The 19,058-nt window shown below is 40.9% G+C and overlaps 4 protein-coding genes across 4 annotated transcripts; 2 read left to right on the forward strand and 2 right to left on the reverse strand.

Annotated features, from left to right (window-relative positions):
* Window positions 1-226: 226 nt before the first annotated feature.
* On the reverse strand, window positions 227-3,636 carry LOC131677172 (exocyst complex component 2). Its single transcript, XM_058956863.1, has 6 exons — window positions 3,406-3,636; window positions 2,505-3,334; window positions 1,635-2,453; window positions 757-1,556; window positions 643-699; window positions 227-581 (listed from the first exon to the last, which is right to left on the reverse strand). Exons 1-6 carry the CDS (start codon window positions 3,512-3,514, stop codon window positions 506-508), a joined length of 2,691 nt encoding a protein of 896 aa, XP_058812846.1. The 5' UTR covers window positions 3,515-3,636; the 3' UTR covers window positions 227-505.
* A 3,767-nt stretch (window positions 3,637-7,403) lies between these two features.
* LOC131677175 (cysteine and histidine-rich domain-containing protein morgana) lies at window positions 7,404-9,111 on the forward strand. The gene is made up of 4 exons (XM_058956869.1): window positions 7,404-7,553; window positions 7,618-7,792; window positions 7,848-8,617; window positions 8,726-9,111. The coding sequence occupies exons 2-4, from the start codon at window positions 7,723-7,725 to the stop codon at window positions 8,981-8,983; spliced, it is 1,098 nt and encodes a 365-aa protein (XP_058812852.1). The 5' UTR covers window positions 7,404-7,553; window positions 7,618-7,722; the 3' UTR covers window positions 8,984-9,111.
* On the reverse strand, window positions 9,095-10,142 carry LOC131677176 (RWD domain-containing protein 1). The gene is made up of 2 exons (XM_058956870.1): window positions 9,678-10,142; window positions 9,095-9,621 (listed from the first exon to the last, which is right to left on the reverse strand). Exons 1-2 carry the CDS (start codon window positions 9,960-9,962, stop codon window positions 9,172-9,174), a joined length of 735 nt encoding a protein of 244 aa, XP_058812853.1. The 5' UTR covers window positions 9,963-10,142; the 3' UTR covers window positions 9,095-9,171.
* A 5,370-nt stretch (window positions 10,143-15,512) lies between these two features.
* Window positions 15,513-18,030, forward strand: LOC131677174 (interleukin-1 receptor-associated kinase 4-like). The gene is made up of 3 exons (XM_058956867.1): window positions 15,513-15,912; window positions 15,987-16,676; window positions 16,864-18,030. The coding sequence occupies exons 1-3, from the start codon at window positions 15,737-15,739 to the stop codon at window positions 17,915-17,917; spliced, it is 1,920 nt and encodes a 639-aa protein (XP_058812850.1). The 5' UTR covers window positions 15,513-15,736; the 3' UTR covers window positions 17,918-18,030.
* The last annotated feature ends 1,028 nt before the right edge of the window (window positions 18,031-19,058 follow it).

The raw sequence follows: 19,058 nt of genomic DNA on the forward strand, positions 1-19,058 counted from the left end.
GACCGACTAATAGGCTACTTTTCCATGCACACATTTTATCGTAAGCAATAAAAATCGATTAAATTCATCCGAGCATGAACAAGATATTGTGCCCTCCATGTACAAAATGGCTTTAAACCAATTTTCTCCTTGGGTAGTAATATAGCAAAGTGCAACGCATCAGCTTATTACGCCAAGCCATGTTTCAATTTCGCTTTGATTGGATCAGAACTTCTGCGCTTGCGGGTCATTATCCGTGACGATTTATTTACTTTTGAATACAAGTATTGTTTTCGTTTTGATTTAATGACGTCGACCACGTCGGTCTGCCAGCTACTGACGAGACGAAGTCAAATCGACTCTATTGTTATTTAATAGTTATGTTAATTAATCATGTATTCGTTCGATTATCATTAGAACCGTGCGCCGATGTTACGGATTACCAGCCAACATTTGAGTAGTACGGAGTCATTCATTTAGGTCCTATTTTATTAATGCTGAACATCCTGAAATTGACCGCATCATGTCAAGGATCCACGACCTGGAGACACATCAACTGAAGGCGCATGTTGTTCTTGATTTGCTTCACTGTTTCAAGAATCCTGAAACATGAGGAAACGGTTAAAAGAAAATTGCACAACAAGCGTACCAATTAATGCTTACCGTTCTTCGCTATCACTAACCTGTGGGATAGCTTCTAGTGCTTCTGCAAAGAATGATCTACGAAGAAGACAAATTATAATAAAAGTCGACAACATTGAGTTCAAAATTTCGTACTTTGCTGTATCGTTGCTATACACTCGAACGGCATCCCGAATCACGTGAATGTCAACCTTGGCCTGCAGTGCTCCGTTTACGTTGAACTTCTGCACGCAACTCATCAGCCGAGCTAGTTCTTCGGCTACGGTTTGTACAATCGGTTCCAGCACCGGCCGCAGCAGTACCGGTGAGATCGAGAATATTTCCGAGTATACCGAGACTAGATTGTCACAGCACTCGTGGGCATATGGACTAAGCTTTTCCGATGCAGACACCTGATCCCACTGGAAGCGCCCAATGTACATGGACGGTTCGATTGTTCCTACTAGTGGGTCGCTTTTGTGTTCGACGTACATGTCCAGCAAGCTACTAAACAGGACGTTGACGGTGGAACGAGAATTCTCGATTGCGATCGTTGGAACGGGATAGCTGTGTTTAGTGAACAGCGCGCCAAGTTTGGGAAAGAAGACCTTGTTGCAGTAGATACAGTTGGATAGACAGCACAGCAAACGGTGCTCCCAGGTAATGCTGGAACCCCAGCTCTTATCACCAGTAATATGCTGCTGTAGCAACGCCGCAGGGAAACCAATCAGTTGAGATAGCATCGGCGCCTGTTGCGGATCCTCGTCCGAGCGCTGCAGGGCCAGAGTTTCAATGACCCCACAGAAAGTGGATAACATTTCCTGGATGCGCTTCGACATTTCCCGTTGGCCGTCCGATTGTGGTTCCAATAGAGATGCCTCACGTACTTCTGGTGTTAGGCAAATAGCTTGCGCATCCTCGATTGCTTCGGAAAGTATTTCCTCCAGTTTGGAGGGCTAAAATGAAAAAATGCCACTCAGGTCAAGTTTTCAGAACATAACAAATAAACTATAATCCTATCGATTTATACTCACCAATCCAGTCGCACCGGCAAACTCCGGGACCGTGAGTTCCCAGGTTTCCTTCTCGTGCAATTTTTTCACCTTTTCGTTGGCCTTCTTCAGAATGGTAGACAAACAGTAGAGCCGCAGTTCGTCGATAAATTTCGACACGATATCCAACGCTTCGTTGGGCAAATCCAATCGAATAAGTGTTGCATAGGAAACTCGGACGTAGCGCAGACAGTGCGGAATCCAAGTGATGAGATAGTTCAGAGACGGGCTGGTCGGTGGCCAGGTAGGCAATCCCTTCATACTGCCAGCCAGCAGCGAACGTTGGTTGTTGGTCGGAAGCAGAGCCGCCTTCAGATACGAACAGAACTGTTCAATGACGGTGAGAATCATGCGCTTGAAGTTTCCTGGTTTCGGTTGCCCGGCAGCTCGAAGTTCCCCGGTGAAATAAGCTTGGCCGAGACGCCAGAGATCTGGAAACTGACTGGCTGCTATTTCAGTCATCTCTTCGCAGAACTGCACTCGATTCGGAGTAACACTCGGATCCGCACGCGATTTCGATTCACCGGGCGATGCCTCCTTGGTGGTGAATTGATCGTAGGTTTTCAAAAAAGTTTCCTCCAGATATTTGACGCGTGACTCAATGGCGTCCCAGGCGGGATCCTCAACCGAAAACTTGCTAGCGCCAACCGTACCTGCCTGTTGCGCTTCCAGACTGATAAGAGCTTTGATCAGCTTCTTTTGCTGTTCCACACCCTGCGGCATCTCCCTGATTTTACCGTGCAACTGTTGCCGAATCCCCAGAATCTTAAGGTCAACCTCTTCCAACACTTTTCTGAAAATCTGTTAAAAATACGTAAATAAAAAAAACTCAATAAAACCCATCATACTCACGGGAACCTCTGTTTTTCCGAACAGATTCTTCACCCTGGCATAATCATTAACCACAATATCGAATTCATTCCGCGCGGCACTTTTCTCCACCGAATTAGGCAGACAAAACAAAAACTTGTGCCGGGACAATGCCGACAGGGCAGCCCTAGTTGCATCCGCCTTTTCCTTCCGGGCCAAAACATCCTTGAACAGTTCGTGGGAAGCTCCGATAGAATTTTTAATCGCCAGCTCCAGATCCTTCACCTGATCCTTCCCGTGCAGTTTCGCATCCTGAGTAACGCGATCCCGCAGCGCCATCAGTGTATCCAGCTGGTCGATAACCGATCCGGCATTAGATTTCAAAAAAGACAACTGCCCCTCCTTTTGGCTTTCGACCCGGCGACGCAAATAGGACAGACCGGCCTTCAAATCGTCAAATGAAGTGGCGTGATGGTTCTCCAATAGAAACCAGCCGGGAAGAAAATTCTCCTGCGACAAATCACCTGATCCGTCCGGAAAAATATCCCGCAAATCTTCCGGAAACTTTTTGTCGTTCCCCTCGATCGAGAGACCCAACGGGTCCTCTTGAATGTAGCCCGTTGGAGCCAGGGATCTTCGGCCCCAAGCAAGCGACTGCATCGGTGATTCTTCGATCCAAACGGCCGATTCTTTCATTGGACCAATCGTCTCGTAGTAGGCACGGAACTGTACCGTGGACGTTCCCACGCCTCCGTTCCGAGTGGTAACGATGATGTCCCCCTTTCCCTTGGCTGCGCCCGTTCGGGCGATGATTTTCTGGTCGGATTTCCACTCAGCCGACAGCAGACAATCGCAGCCGCAGATCATGAGACCTGTGTTGGGAGATTTGAGATGAAATTTGGGAAAAACCAAAAAAAAAATAGACGAGTAGCACAAAACTTACCGACTAAATCGCTCGCTTTGGAACCGAGAAATTCTCCACGGATAGTGACCCGTGTTCCGGGCGGACCCTCCTTGGGTGAAAGTCCGGTAACCACGGGACGATTGACCATTGTTTCGTTATTTTTGTAACAATGAGGAATGAGTAAAGTTTTAACAAAAATTAAAACTGGATTTGTAATTTTTTCGCGACAAACCTAAACAAAACAACAGCATCATCAGCTACTGTCATTTAGTACAGTGATGCCATCGTGGAAAAAACAGTTTCTTATAAGGTGTTTAGCAAAGAGAATAGGGAAAGAGACGAATAGTGTGAAGCCAAAAATACCTTATTGAGCAGACCAATCGTGCAATGTAAATAAACATTACTCATGCCTGAGTTGGAGGAGATAAGTATTGTAAATCTATCAAAAAAGAAATTTGAATTTTCGTCAGAATTTAGTGCAATCGTGATTGTAAGGTGCATTCTAGAGTCTATGTATGAGTAAAAACAAGCTTTAGAATTATTTCATCTCTTTGTTTCAAAATGCACATCGTTTGATAAACAAATCCAACGATCGACAAAAGGTTTGTTTTCAAAATATAATAGGAGTCATTTAAAGTGCTGCCTTTGGAAACGGTTGCCAAATTCTAGTGTTGAAATCATCGTAAAGGGAGTGTTGCCGTTTTGACTGATTTTCACTCTGCGTCTCTTTCACTATTCTCTTTGGTGTTTAGATACAAAATGTGTTTATCGTATAATAATTCTAGGACGATTTTTCAGAAGGGCGTATGAGCAAAATGTAAACAAAATGGTTTTCTGCATTTTATGAAAGCTAGTACCTTAAATTATCATATCCTTTAATATAATTTAGATTTAAGTAATCTGGACTGCTTTACCATGATTTTTAAAAAAGGGCTTATATCAACTTACTCTAGAGCAAAATAAATTTGTTTGTAAGCCCCCTATAATCAATTTCATCTTACAACGTCCACAGAAAACGTTTAAAGTAGAAAAGTGCTTACCGATGCTCGATAGAGCTCATTGAACTCATTTTTCCCAACATTGGCTGCAATTATTATTAATAGAACATCATTACTCCGAAAATACACATTCAGTGTATTACACCCTTATCAGATTTTTGCCTGCAGTACGCCCTGCTTTACCGACTGTTTTTAGTTCGATACTGTTGATGCGGCTGTTGACAACAGCCCCTTGTCACAAAAGTAGTGCTGCTAAGCCCTTAAATTGGCACGATAATAAGCGAACAAAAACGCTGTTAATGCAATTAATCTATTAACGCAATGGTAAAACTGCAACGAAATAAAACAGATGCTACTCATCGGTTGTCTCAAATGATTGGATTAGCCAGGTAGTTTAATCTTCTTAATGCGCTCGTAAAGATCATTCAAATGTAAGTAGAATGCATACGTGTTATTACATTTAAATCATTTTTATTCGTAATGTTCTTTTCAGTTTTCACGATTTGTTATAGTAACTTAAGATCGTTTACTTATTCGAATAACTTAAAAAGTGCACATTGACAAATTTTGTGCAACATGCAGTATTGTTTGCTACGGATGGTTCTAAAAGCGTTTTCGAAGTGAGTTTTCAACATCTGAAATTGCATACCAAGGCTTTAATATGCTCGACCCGGGGACGCTGTTTCTCTTGGGAAAAATTTAACATAGGCATCATGCAATGATATCATCTACAAAAGAGAAAAGTCTAGCGTGAAACGGTTTGAGGAACTGATTTAGAGCAAAATTTTCGAATAAAAATATCGCATGGAATTTGAAACGAAAATGATAAAAAACACAAAACAATGATAAACATTAATATTCCCAGAAAAAATTATTACCCTTTATCTTTTCGAACTATACGGTTCCAGCTCACCATGTGAGAATGCTTCTCTGCTTCCTTTTACCAAATGAAATGTACGAATGAGGCGATAAATATCAGCACATCAATAGTTTTTAAACATTAAATGTTCATCTACAATGAATGAGTGATTTCGAAAGGTTTAATGGAATGATCCGTAAACGACACAGTATTGTATCCAATTTGAAAGTTCTGCCACAATATCTTGCTCGTTACAGAAAGTAATCTATTAGGGTTTTGAAACCGGGCATACTGTATGGGCCATGAAACCGGTTTACTCACGTCTTTCAAATGAAGAGCACGGAACATAGTTTTACGTTTTCGAGCAAAAATATAGTATGAACATTGAAATAAACTGAAGAACAAATTTGGAATCATATATGAAGTAGTCGTTATTCTTTACTTTATTTTGAAAGGTAGCTTGTGAACCACTTATTTATGTGACAAGAACCCTTATTCTTGGTTAGGACGAATGCGAGATTCGAACGAATCTCGCGTTCGTCGTGAACAAGAATAAGGATGACGGTTTTCTAGGAGTCTCGGTTTCAACTCTGACAGCTTCTTATGTTGCGATCGAATATGCAAACCAACCCACACTGTCCGTCAAAGTTCCCTCAATAATCTGTTGCAACAATTCTGATACAGCACGACGTCGCTGAAGTAGTAGTTACTCTAGAAAATTATAAGAAATGCATGTATTTCGACCGAACCATGCTGCCCAAGTAAATTCACATATGCATCATCTAAAAGCACTCCTCGACGGATAAGATTTTGGCAATCAATGAAATTGTTCATTATAGATGGGTCGCAGGCCGTACCGTCATCAACGGTTAATCTTCCACGATATCAGTTTGCAGCTTCCTAAACAACTTTAAAAAACTGCGAACGGGAATAGGTTGCAACTAATTTCGGTAGCAATAATGTAGATAACAAGGCAGCCCGAAGCAATAACGTACATCTTTGCACATCCCATGGTTGAATAAAATACATGGGTATTTGTGTTTGGTAGAATAAAAGGTATAATTAGTGCCATTTGTGGTGTGAATGAAAGATTATTTCCATACAAAGTTTGGTTCGCGTTCACCTGGAATATATTAGAAATTCCAAATTCAACATTTACCATGAAATTGACATGATGTGGTTACCTTCAAATTATTTCCAATGTTATCACGGTTTTTATTATAATCGACTAGCTTTCCATTATTTTTGGATATCTAAAATAACGCTTTTTCTTATCGCTATTCGAAAAAACACTTGAGGCCGTAACAGCAAAACAAATTCAAAACATGGCTGTTGTCAGAAGACGCATCAGCAGCATCAGCTGATTGTCAAGGGACGGTAAAGAAGGGCGCAAAAACACACCAACATTTAAAAAAGGGTGTAATGCACATTTTTTCATATTTCAAAGCCAAAACATTTTTTTCCAAGGATATACAAATTTATTATGAATCCGTCACATATCATATTAGTTTTAACCTTTCAATGAAGTGTCCAGCTTATTGCGTAGGAAACTAGAAAATAAATTCGTTCCAAAAATTTTCATTGTCGATTTTCTCGAAACCATGCGATTGCTGTAACGCCCTTCTGAAAAATTGTCCTAGAATTCAAATGTTTACACACGTTTTTTAAATATTTTTGTTCAATCATGAATGTCTATTATCTGTGATAACGTCCTACATATGTAGGTCGAAGTCAAAAACCATATGTTAGTATAAAAATACCAGTTGGATAGTATAGCCTAATAGGATTCATTTGACAGCTAAAAGTTCTCTTTCTAGAGTTTTTCTAATTTATCCAACTTTTTACGTGCCTTAATGGCGGTCTAAATTGTTCAGTTTGTAATACGTTTAATTGCCCTTTTTTGACAATAATCGTTTACGCCAGCTTGACAGCAACGCCCAGTTGAAGATGTCGGGCGGTCATTGAATAAACATCCAACGCATTGGACTAACGTAGGATGACTTAATCTCACTGGGCGGTTGACGTAAACGATTATTGTCAAAAAGGTACATTAACCGTATTTGACCCTATTGACCGCCATTATGGCACGTCAACAACTGCGGATATATTTTATGGTAGGGCAGCTAGCAAACAGCTACAGGGATAGATATTTTCGACTAATCGGTCCAATACCGCTCTGATTGACAGATGGGGTTCGCTGTTTGCGTAAAAAAGATAAAGAACATGTTTGCTCTTCGATAGGTGAATCGCACCAATCGCACAGGATATCTTTACAAACTCAAAGCATCTGGAAAGTTCCTAACATAACAGTAGTAGAGGAAGGCTCACCGGTAAGTTTTGTTTTCAACTAGATAAAGTTCTTCGAGTGTTCCGCTAAACCTTTTCTACCTTCAGCTCGGCAGCAATTATTGATCGTAGTGACATCCTTAAAAGGAAATAATTTTGGGCGAGTACAAGTCTAGGTTAAGGTTCTATAGGCCATAGATACTTTGGCGGAACATGGCAGTGTTACTTCCTTGTTATAATCGAGGCTGCGGCCAAAAGTTTGATCCTAACGACAACGTCGAAGGTATGTCTATGCATCATGTGATAGCATTTGAATGGAACTAATTTATTTCGACCAGATAATTGCATTCACCATCCGGGAATTCCGTTCTTCCACGATGCCTACAAAGGATGGACATGTTGCAACAGGAAAAGCGTTGATTTTACCGAATTTCTCAACATCAAAGGTTGTACGGCAGGCAAGCATTCGAATATCAAACCTCCAGAACCGGAAAAACCAGAGAAAGACGATATCGTCGTCGAAGAACCTCCACAGGAGAAGATTCCAGAACCGATCAAAAAATCCACCCTTGTTCGACCACCATGGGATAGTGCATTGACCACTTTGGAACCAACGGTGGCACCAGCTTTCCGTAAACAAATCGACGAGCTTCCAGCAACGTTGGTGACTGAAAAAAAGCTTAACACCAATCTGTCGGAGATTCAAACTGGGACGATTTGCAAGCACGGTGGTTGCAATTACGGTTACGAAGATGACAAAAGTAATGAAAAGCCATGCGTTTACCATCCCGGGGTACCGATTTTCCACGAAGGCCTAAAATTTTGGTCGTGTTGTCAGCGAAAGACATCGGATTTTACCGCATTCATGAACCAAGCTGGCTGCGAAACTGGCCGTCACAAGTGGACAAGCGACGAAGACCAATCGCATGTCGTCAACTGCCGAATAGACTGGCACCAGACAGCTACACAGGTCGTTGTGACGGTGTATGCCAAAATGTATCACTACCGCAATAGTACGGTCCGGTTGAATCCGATTCGGTTGGCGGTTTGTTTGGTGTTTCCACAGCAGAACAACATGGAGTATAACATGGACCTGGAATTGAGAGGGGTAGGTTTCATAAGGTACAAGTTGGGTTGATTTCGTTTTTGGATCCAAGTCAACTTTAAGTGACCCGAATCAAGAACCGAAATTAGCATCAGTGAATTTTTTTTTCAGATTGTGGACGTTGGCAAGTCTAAAGTGAACATGTTCGGTACCAAGGTGGAAATAACGTTGATTAAAGCAGAACCTGGACACTGGCCAAAACTTAATTTTCCACGAGAAAAACAACCTGCTGAGGATCAGATAAAGAAGCAATTGGAAGAAGAGAAGAAAAAGGCTGCTCAACAGACAGGCGAAGATTCGGACTCCGATGTGAACCTTGACGACATTGAACCCGCTTTCAGTTCGGCCACATTAAAGGAAATCAAATGAAAATAGAACACCTTAAATAAACGAACCAAGTCTCGAAGACGAATTAAAATAAAGAATTCATTCTCTGATTAAATCAGCCGATTTATGGGCCTTTGAATAAAAGCAACAAGGTTCAAATTTTTAAATAAGTTTCCGTGTTATATCTTAAGCAAGTAAAGATTTAAAAAACTAACGCTCCCGAGTCCGCTTTATTTACCCTCCGGCACGTAATCCTCATCATCATCATCATCCTCCGAGTCTAGTTCGAGGTCTCCGATATTCTGAAACAGCGATTCATCAATTCGCACATTCTCGATCGGTTCCCCGGCATCCATCAGGAACTTCAGATCCGACTCGTTCAGTGTATTATCCGTTAGGAACAGTTCCTTTCCGGTCAGCTTCCTGTTTTCCGCTAGAACCTTTTCCTTTCGTTCCGTAATCCCAAGCTCAAGCTCAAACTTGGTCTTCCACACCATGAAAGTTTCCACCGTGACCCTAGTTCCCTCAAACTTTTTCCGTTCCTCTTCCTCCACGCGTCGCTTTGCTTCGGCCTTTTCATTTTCTGCCTCGCTTTTAAGTTCATCGTATTTACAGTTGAGCCATTCCTGCGCTGAACTCACTAGCGAGAAGACCATTTCGATTCCAATATTCTCCTGAATCTAAAACCGACAACTGTTTTGTTAAGCTCATAAAAGAGAAATTCATTAATTCTCACCGTTTCCTCGATGTGCTCCAGAAGCCCCTTCTCGTAGCCATCACGAAAGTTTACCGGATCCTCAATTTCTACCAGCGGCGCCGTGTCCGGATATTTCTCGGTATAGTGGAATACTAGCTTGCAGGAGAGGCCTTCGGTTTCCACCTCCGCATCGTATTCGGATGTGGCAATTGGCAGTTTGAATCGGTGCAGCGGTTCCGTAGCCAGCACTTCCAGCTCGCCGCAATAGATCGAATCCAGGGCTTCGATTTCGTTACACTGATCTTCCCGATAGTCGCGTTCCATTGCCACGTGCTGGTACTAGCTTTACAGTTAAATTACGGCCCGGGTACACCTTGGAATCACATATAGGAAGCAATCTCCGGAGAGTATTATGTTCTCGTAGGGCTGGTGCTAGCGAGGAGCATATGATTTTGTAAACACGCACGGTTTTTCTCGTTTCGCTCACTGACAGATTTGTCAGTGTCAGATTTGATGCGGATGGGGATTTACCAAGGAGATCGAAAAACAACCATGTCGTCCCAGATAAGTGCGATCCGATGACGTTAGTATAAAACTACTCGAACATCGATTCGGAATCCCGAATAAAAATGTATAATGGAATTACAGCTATTTTCATTGTAACAGCTCAATAAATAATAATGTAAACACATTAGATGTGTTGGATAATGTACAATGAAAACAATCAAACATTTTGTTTTTACAATAAACTTCATTGTAAAACCGATTTTTGCATCAAAAAAGGTAGGCGTTGAGGGATGTAAAGACTGTTTTCACACATTCTGAAACCGCTTTCAACGATTCTAGTATGTTGTGGATTTTGGAAGTCAAGATGTTGTTTTACATTGTTTTAAAACCAATTTAACTTGTTTTATATTTCTTGCAAAGGAAATGTATAGGATTCGCTCAAACTTATTTTTAAAGCAGATTTACCGTTTACTTTGGTTGAAAGAATTTTTTTTCTATTCAAGATGTTACCATAAAAATTACTGTTAACAACAATAGCTGTTGTAAATACAATATTTCTGCAAACAATCCCAATGCTCCGTTCTATCCGGGATTCTGTATAGACTTTGTATGTATGGATTCCGAATACATTTTACTGGGTTCCAGCCTAGGGGCAGATCATTTGAGTTTGAGATGCATTTTAGAAAATCGACAAAATTAAATGCATTTTCTTACCATCAAAATAGAAATTTAGGGTGTATTTTGCGTTGCGTGTAAAACCCTGCAATAAACTAGCTCTACATCCAAAAAAATCGAGCGTAGTGGATCGATGCAAGCGTTTTGCCTCTTTTTTTTTTTTTTTTTCAAATTTTCGCATTTTTCAAATTCGATGCAAATTTGATGTACATATCTATAGTGATCTGCCCTTAGATTTCAGCTCAAATGAAATAACCGATACCAAACCCTAGTGAGATAACTGAGATCCATTCCAGTGCTGTTTTTAAGCATGGGCACACTGAACTAGGGCAAGAGCCCCGGAGTTGGGTCATTAAACTATATATAGTTTTCCATTCCATTCGATAAATTTTAGGTCCAATATACATAATATAACATTATTTTAAAAAAATCGTTGTAATACGTAAAAACGATTTATTTGTTTTTTAAAATAAATCTTATGTAAACATAGACAAGCATACATAGGAAAATTGCGGTTGTTTACATCTGGCCAAAACAACACGCAAAAAAGAAAAAAACTATATCCTAGTGAGCAAATTTTCTGGCAGAGACCGCTCTGCTAGATTTCTGTAAGTCATGGTTTGGCAGCTCTGTCAGATTTCTGCACGTATCCTGTCGGGTTAGTTGAGCTAGGGCGAACTCGGTTTCGCTCGCGTTTTCTGGCAAATTTTGACAGGAACCGAGCAAAACCCTGACATAACTCGGACATAAACTGTGCAAAGATCCTGGCAATTCCTACCTGGTACAATTTAGCACAAATCGAGCAAAACATCTGACAAAGATGTGGCAGGAAGCGTGCAGAGATCTTGGCCGTACATTTCTGGCTGGATTCTGGATAAAAGTGAGCAGCATCGGTTGGTTTAACCGCTTCTGTCAGAAACGGTTGTTGCATTTGAGCGAATTCGTTGCCAGAATTCTCGCACAAATCGCGCAAAATGTTCGCAGAAACTCTGCCAGCATCAATTTCGCTTTGCTCAACTTTTGCTAACTTTCTGCTTGTCACGCTGACCGGGATGCATTGGATGGCGTTTATGTCAAATAAAAATCATTTGTCGTGAAATTCTATATGTCAAATGCTTCTGATAGTGTCAAATCAAGGCTGTCACATATTTCTTTATTTTCACGTTTCCTGATTTGGAAAAAAAACATTGTTGTGATCACAAAAATCAGCTTTATCGATGCATGAAATAAACAAGATTTTTTATTTCTCATTTAATAACCCAATTCTGCCTGGCTCTAATTAATATTCGGCTCCAGTGACACAACCGATTCTAATTAGAATCGCATGCCACGCATGATTATTGGCACGAAATAGCAATACATCACGCAAAAAAGACGTCAAAGGCATTTGACGTTGTATCAGAGATGCCACATTTGAAGATTTGTCTTCATTTTGAAGACATTTGAAATGTTGTGAAGACGTGTTTTTGATTTTGAAAACATTTTTTTTGGATGTCTGACTGATTTCTGGTAGAATTCTGGCTCAAAATCAATAACCGATTCAGAATCCTGGCTGTTGAAGACAAATGAAGACATTTTTTATGAAATGTGAAGACATTTGAAAATTATTTCTAGTATCCCTGCGTTGTATATTTTGCTATTAGCAAGTCTCGTCTCAGGTCATAGAGGATCATAGAAGCCCCTAGGTTAATATTTTTAAAAATCCATATAAAAACTATCTGTCTATGCAGATTTTTACACGCTATAATGGCGGTTGATATATTCACAGTCCTTATTTGTATAATAGTTATTTACGCCATGCACCCAGTAAGAGGACGTTGTCATATACTAGTCCAATACGCAAAAAGTTAATAAATGCTCGACATTCCTCACGGGACGTTGCTTTCAACGCGACATAAATAACTTTTGTCAAAGTAAGGGCTCTTAATGTATTATGAACACAGCCATAAAACATCTTTACGATTTTCCCGAAAAACTTGAGCGCTATTAACACCTATCCGATCCTTTTCAGTGCCAATTTCTTAGAGGGGATTTACACCTGGCAGTTTGTCGACAACCAATTAACTATGATCGATGAAATATGTTCTAATCGATCTATTTCAACGACATAAATCGACTGATCAGTTGGTGGTAGTTTAAAGCTACACTGAAATGAACGACATGGTAGTTTCAACTACATAGCCATGATAAAAATTACCATTTTCAATATAATGTTAAATTTACCATGATTATTTTGTGAACTACCAGAAAATACTTGAAGCTACCATGCGGCTCGAATAAAACCTCATGGTATTTTTTACTATTATGCATATTTAATTTGATCATGATATCGTGGTCGAAGTAACTATACTGAAATGTTCAATTCTACTGACTGACTTGTTATAGCTGTTTCGACGTCTACCAGTTATACTACGAACATGGTAATAATGAAAAGATTTACCAATGTTTTTCAGCTGAACACGGGTTACGTTTAACATTACTAAAATTATGGTAATTTATACCTGCTGTCCACGGTTTCCGCCATGTTGTAACTAAAATATTTTCTCCGCGATCTTGTAACTAAAGTATTCTCACAAAATACAGTATTAAGGAGGAATCCTGACAATGTTCAAGAGTTGAAGTTAATGGAAGTGGAAATAATAATGAACGACTGTGTTTCTGATCCGGAATCTATCATTGGTAAATATTATATAAAAGGATTATAACACTAAAACCCAATTCTAAATTGTATGATTTTATTCTTCATCCGCCAAAAATCGACAAAAATTCAGCGTTTAAAGCGCTCATCGCTTAGAGCTGGAAATCGGAAAAATCGACGGTCGTAATATCATTATCGGTAAGATATTGTATGTTTAGGTTAAACTATTTATTTCGAATATTAGTTTCAGGTCACGGTTTTACAATTCTGTTCCTGAATGGAAAGGAGCTCAATAATTTTCGATGCCCATCTGGTTATTTGGGGCATACATCTAGACAAGCAAATGGTTTCTTGTTTCTGCTTCCAAAGCGTACACAAACAGTTTGCTTGATATGTTGAAACGGTAGAGAAGACAAACATGATAGCTACTAAGTAGTTGCTAAGAGCACGTGCTAATCCGCATCTCCCTTTGAATTCTTCAGGAAATGTAGGAGATGAAACATTTTATCAGGTAATAAAAATATAAATTCAAAAAAATGTTTTTTATTCATCTAAAAGAAGAATACTGTCCGTGTACTATATATACTATGGTATTACTATAATATAGTAAAAACCAATAGTAATTTCAATCAGCTATCAAAATTCAAAACAACCATATTCATGGTAATTCTGACTATTAGGTAAAAACAGAGGCATAGTAGAAATTACCATTATACCACCAGGAAATAGTAAAGCGTACCATGTCTGGATATGAAAATGGATATGGTACGAATGACAGGAATCATTCTCAGGTTAAACATGATATATTGTCTACCAAAATTCACTGGTACAGTCTTTTTAATTTAAACCCCTAATATAGTAGTGTATACCATTGTCTTCGTCTCAGTGTATAACTAGATTTGCACATACTAAATCTGGAGATTAATTTGCTGACCAACGAAACCCGTCTCCGATGATTAATTAATTTTTCAATTTGCCTCTCGTTTTTTTCGGTTATAAATTGCATGCATTGTACATATTCGGTCTTTCCAATCATAAAATATATACTCGCACTATCTATAAGCTAGAAAATGTGTAAAAGAGCAAATAGAAAATATGCAAACTATGTATATTTTATAACATTCACATATTTTCTTGGTGCTACATCGTTGCAGTACAAAAAAAGATAGACAGATTACACCCAAATTTGAATGAATGACTACTCCGGTGTAGTGCAAGACGGATACAGGTGTGCACATTTTTTTCTGTGTGTGAGTGCGGTTGTCATTTTTCTTTGATGAAGCCGCAAAAACAAGAGGATATGAAGAAGAAAAACACAAACAAATGACGTAGTGGGCCATAAGTTTTATTTCGGTTCGATCATAGTTAATATAATCGTTTTTTTTTCGAGGTCCACTGTCCATAAGTGTTCTAATCGGTAGATCCGAGGTGAAGCTTGGCTTTTTCTCACTTTTCATTGTACGCCAAAGAATCAGGATGCTCGTTCGGATGTTTATGTTTACTTCAAGGGCCCCGGTCGTCACGCTTAATTTTGCAAATAATACTAATACACTCAAAAGTATCAAATGTTCCCACCTTTCTCTCCACCTTGGGTGTAGTGAACTGTCACTGTGTTTTCTCAGTGTACACGGAAACGAAAAACTACTTAAAATTGAGTACCTTTGACTCAATCTCGTGGTATCGTGGGGGAACTTAAAATTAGGTAAACCGTGTTGAAGGTCGTTTCCATTTAACCACGGCAAAAATTACAACTCATTGATGGGTTTTTTATACTCAAATTTAAGTTGAATTTACCTAATTTTGAGTATATCCCAAACAACTCAAAAGTACGTTCCTCCACGGAAGACCTTGACTGAGTCGAATCTCTCGTTTTGTTTTTGACAACACTAATAAGTGCGAAAGCGACCCACAACTCAAAAGTAAGTTAAAAGAACTTATTCTGCAGCTTGTTTTATTTAACCGTGTAGTGTAAAATTTCGCATTGTCAAAATTTATATCTTGCTTTATAGCTTCAAAACAATTCGACCATCCAAACCAACCGCCCGCAAAATCAGATGTTCGCTTATCAGGGCGCTAACAGTTGTCAAAATAACAAAAACACCCACGGACCTCGATTATTTTTTTTCGCAATGTGAATCCGCTGTCCAGTTTTCTTCACCAATAACGTGCCTTTAATAAATACGTGTACCTGCATATACAAAACCAGATGGTACACCAAATTATTGTTGAATAGTGCAGTCTCAAAGTGTCCGCTAGTATACAGTCAATTTCTCCGAGAATGAGCTACTATACGCACTCGACGGAGCTCAGTCAAATTCAGTTTGAGCTTGACACGCTCGCCGATAAGCTGGAAGATGACTGGCGTACTTTGTTCTATCTGATTCCCCGGCGAATCGCCGACATCAACCTGCCACCCGGTAGCTATGCGATTAAGTACAACGGTACCCAGGAACAGTGAGTCAGCCCACAAATCTGATCGGAGGCAAAAATCCCCTACGAGTTCATCATGATACATTTACATTTTTCAGGGAATTAGAGGACTACGGTGAGAGGCAGAAAATTTCACGCGCCCGTCAACTGCTGGAAGAATGGGCTACATCTGGACGGAAGGAGGAACGTCCCCGTTTAGGTCATCTGCTACAGTTACTAGTCAAAGGGAACATGTTCCGAGCGGCAGATTTAATTGCCAAATATTTGCTGAACGATGCCCCACCCGAACGTCCTCGTCGTGGACCGGCTGCCCCCATCGATATCGATCAGGTACTAGATGGAGAGTTAGAAAAAATGCTCGATGCTGCGTCATATCCGGACTCAACCGCACTACACAACGGTCTGCAGTCGTTGACGCTGGACAACAACCTAGACCGTCCGGATCCGCTGAAGAGAGATCAAGTCACGGATCTCGTGCTCGGTCCCGGCGACGGTTTATCCAACACCGATAACAACGATCAATCGACCAGTACGAGTATAGATTTGCCTCGTTTAAGTGCCTTACTGAATACGGAGGAAGCTGGTCCGTCCGGGGTGCAGGTACTTTCAATAGAAGGTAACACACTTTCGTCGACCGCGGACAGTTACAGCGATAGCAGTAACCATTCCAGTTCCAGTAGTAATCAGAGCCAGCCGTCGACAATTCTGGGAACGATTGCGGAAGATGACGAGCTACCCAACTTGTCGCTGTTCGATGCGGGAAGTACGCTGGCTAGTGTGGATGCGGGGTACGTTCGCCTTAAAATGGGACATTTGTTTATATTTATATTTCTAAGTATTTTGTGCATGAAGGGCTCAATATCTAACTTTAGTAAGTCGAAAAATTTGCAGTTCGACTTTGCCTCGTCAGATATTCACGGCTTTGTTCCGATCCAAATTAAAAACAGACGATAACTTGCCTTTGTTTATTTGCAGCACCGCCAACATACCCCAACTTTCTGCGCTATTTAACAACCCGAACAGTAGCACTCAGAGCCAGCCAACAATTCCGAACTCCGACCAACTGCCACAGCTTTCTGCGCTAGGCTTTTCTCCGAAGCACTCCAACGACCCAGCGACCGCTAACTCGAACCTGATTCAATTCTCATCGGTGAACTGTCCTTCATCTGCAGTGCAGCAATTTTCCTACACCGCTCTGGAATCCGCCACGGCCAACTTTGACACGCGCCCTTTCACGAATCGTAATCCAGCAGCTCCGAATGGGCGCATACTGGGAGTCGGCGGTTTCGGTGAAGTTTTCCTAGGTACGAACCTTACGCCGGATATCAAGCTGGCAGCGGTAAAACGCCTCTTTCCGTCCAATTACAAGTACCGGGAAAAGTTCGATCAAGAACGGGAAATACTCTCAAAGTATACCCATCCGAATATTGTCCAACTGCTCGGTTACTGCGATACCGATCAGCTTTGTCTGGTTTATGAGTTTCTCCCTGGCGGTACCATGGAAGCGGCATTGAAGCAGTCCCATGACGTGATAACAGCTACTTTTCGAGTTAACTGCCTAAACGGAATCGTGTGCGCTCTGGAGTACTTGCACAGTCCACAGGTTCGGGTGATTCATCGGGATGTGACCTTAGCAAACATTCTGCTGACGGACAGCACTGCTAAACTGTGCGACTTTGGGCTGGTCAGAAAGGTCGACAGTCTAACGACAACGAGTGTGATGGGTACGGGACCGTATTTAGCCCCAGAGTCACTCCGAGGAATCATTACTCCGGCGATGGATGTTTACTCATTCGGTGTAGTTATGCAAGCGCTTGTAACTGGAGAAGATGTGCTTGCGATCGATGGCACAGAGAAAGAACCATTGGTCGATCAGCGTGTGTTACTGGTGGAACTTCCCAAGTGGTTGGAGTGTGGAAAAAAGTTGTTATTGTTGGTCACCTGGTGCCTGCGGGAAAAAGCTCTGCGACCGACCGCACAGGAGCTACGGGAACGAATAGATGAGATAAGGAGAGAAATGTCGGAATAGTCAGCGTCGTTAAACGGACATTCAAAATGTTATAGGGAAAGGTGGAACTAATTTTTAAAACTTATATATTTTTACAATTTCAACGAACGCGCAATAACGAAACGTTTATCTGAAACAACGAATGTCGATTTGTCTCGTTTTGATAATCACTTTCCCTCACTCGTATACTGCGAGAATTTACTTTTCATCTCAGCAGTATCGTGGGCGACCGAATTGGCTGTCAGGGATCAATTTTCACGTCACTTAGTGAACGGTCCAACTAGCGGAGGTCCAACTAAAAAGAGGTCCAGTTAAAAAGTGTCCAGCCATCACAATCACAACTGTACTAAAGCCAACCACACAACGAATCGGAGGATCTATAATACAAGGTTGAGTGTGTAGAAACGGTAGCGTTTGCTAGTGACAGCGACGAGCTGGTTTTTGGCAAGGGCAACCGCAATGCGAAAAAAAAAACAGAACGTGAGCATGATGAAGGTCTCAGATGTGTCTTAGAAACAGTAAAGGAATACGGGATTCTTAGCCAGACCAAATGTGCCTTCAAATTAGCAGAACTCGATTTTCTCGGTCATTGTTTTGATGTTAATGGAATGTCACTAGGCGATGACAAAATCTCTGCTATTCGTGCTTTTCGCCCGCCACCTGCAAAAGAGTAAGTCCGCAGTCTCTTAGGCAGTAGACGTTTTATTATTCTGACTAATTACAGTTTTTTTTAGGTCTCGTGAACTATATCGGGTCATTCATGTCGGATCTAGCTACTATCTCGTTTCCGCTGTGAGAGCTAATAAGGGACAAGTCGGAATTTCAATGGGAAGCAGACGAAAAGAAAGCTTTTGAACAAATTGAGATGATTGGGAATGCTGGCACGTTCTCATTTCGAACCCAAACTGAAAACTGGTCTCGTAGCGGATGCTTCGCCGGTAGCATAGGGTGGTGTACTCTTACAATTCCTGGAAAGTTCACCAAGAGTAGTGGCATATGCAAGTAAAAGGAAGCTGATTAAAAGGTATTTTCTTACCACATTCTTTCTCATGCCTCCGAATCGAGCGATTCCAAGCGTTCAATTACGAAGTAGTTTGCCGCACAGAAAAATCTAATACCGCGGATCCATTGTCGAGATTGTCACAAGTATCCGAGGCTAGAG

The sequence above is a fragment of the Topomyia yanbarensis genome, chromosome 1 (genome assembly GCF_030247195.1).
Source record: "Topomyia yanbarensis strain Yona2022 chromosome 1, ASM3024719v1, whole genome shotgun sequence".
NCBI lineage: Eukaryota > Metazoa > Arthropoda > Insecta > Diptera > Culicidae > Topomyia > Topomyia yanbarensis.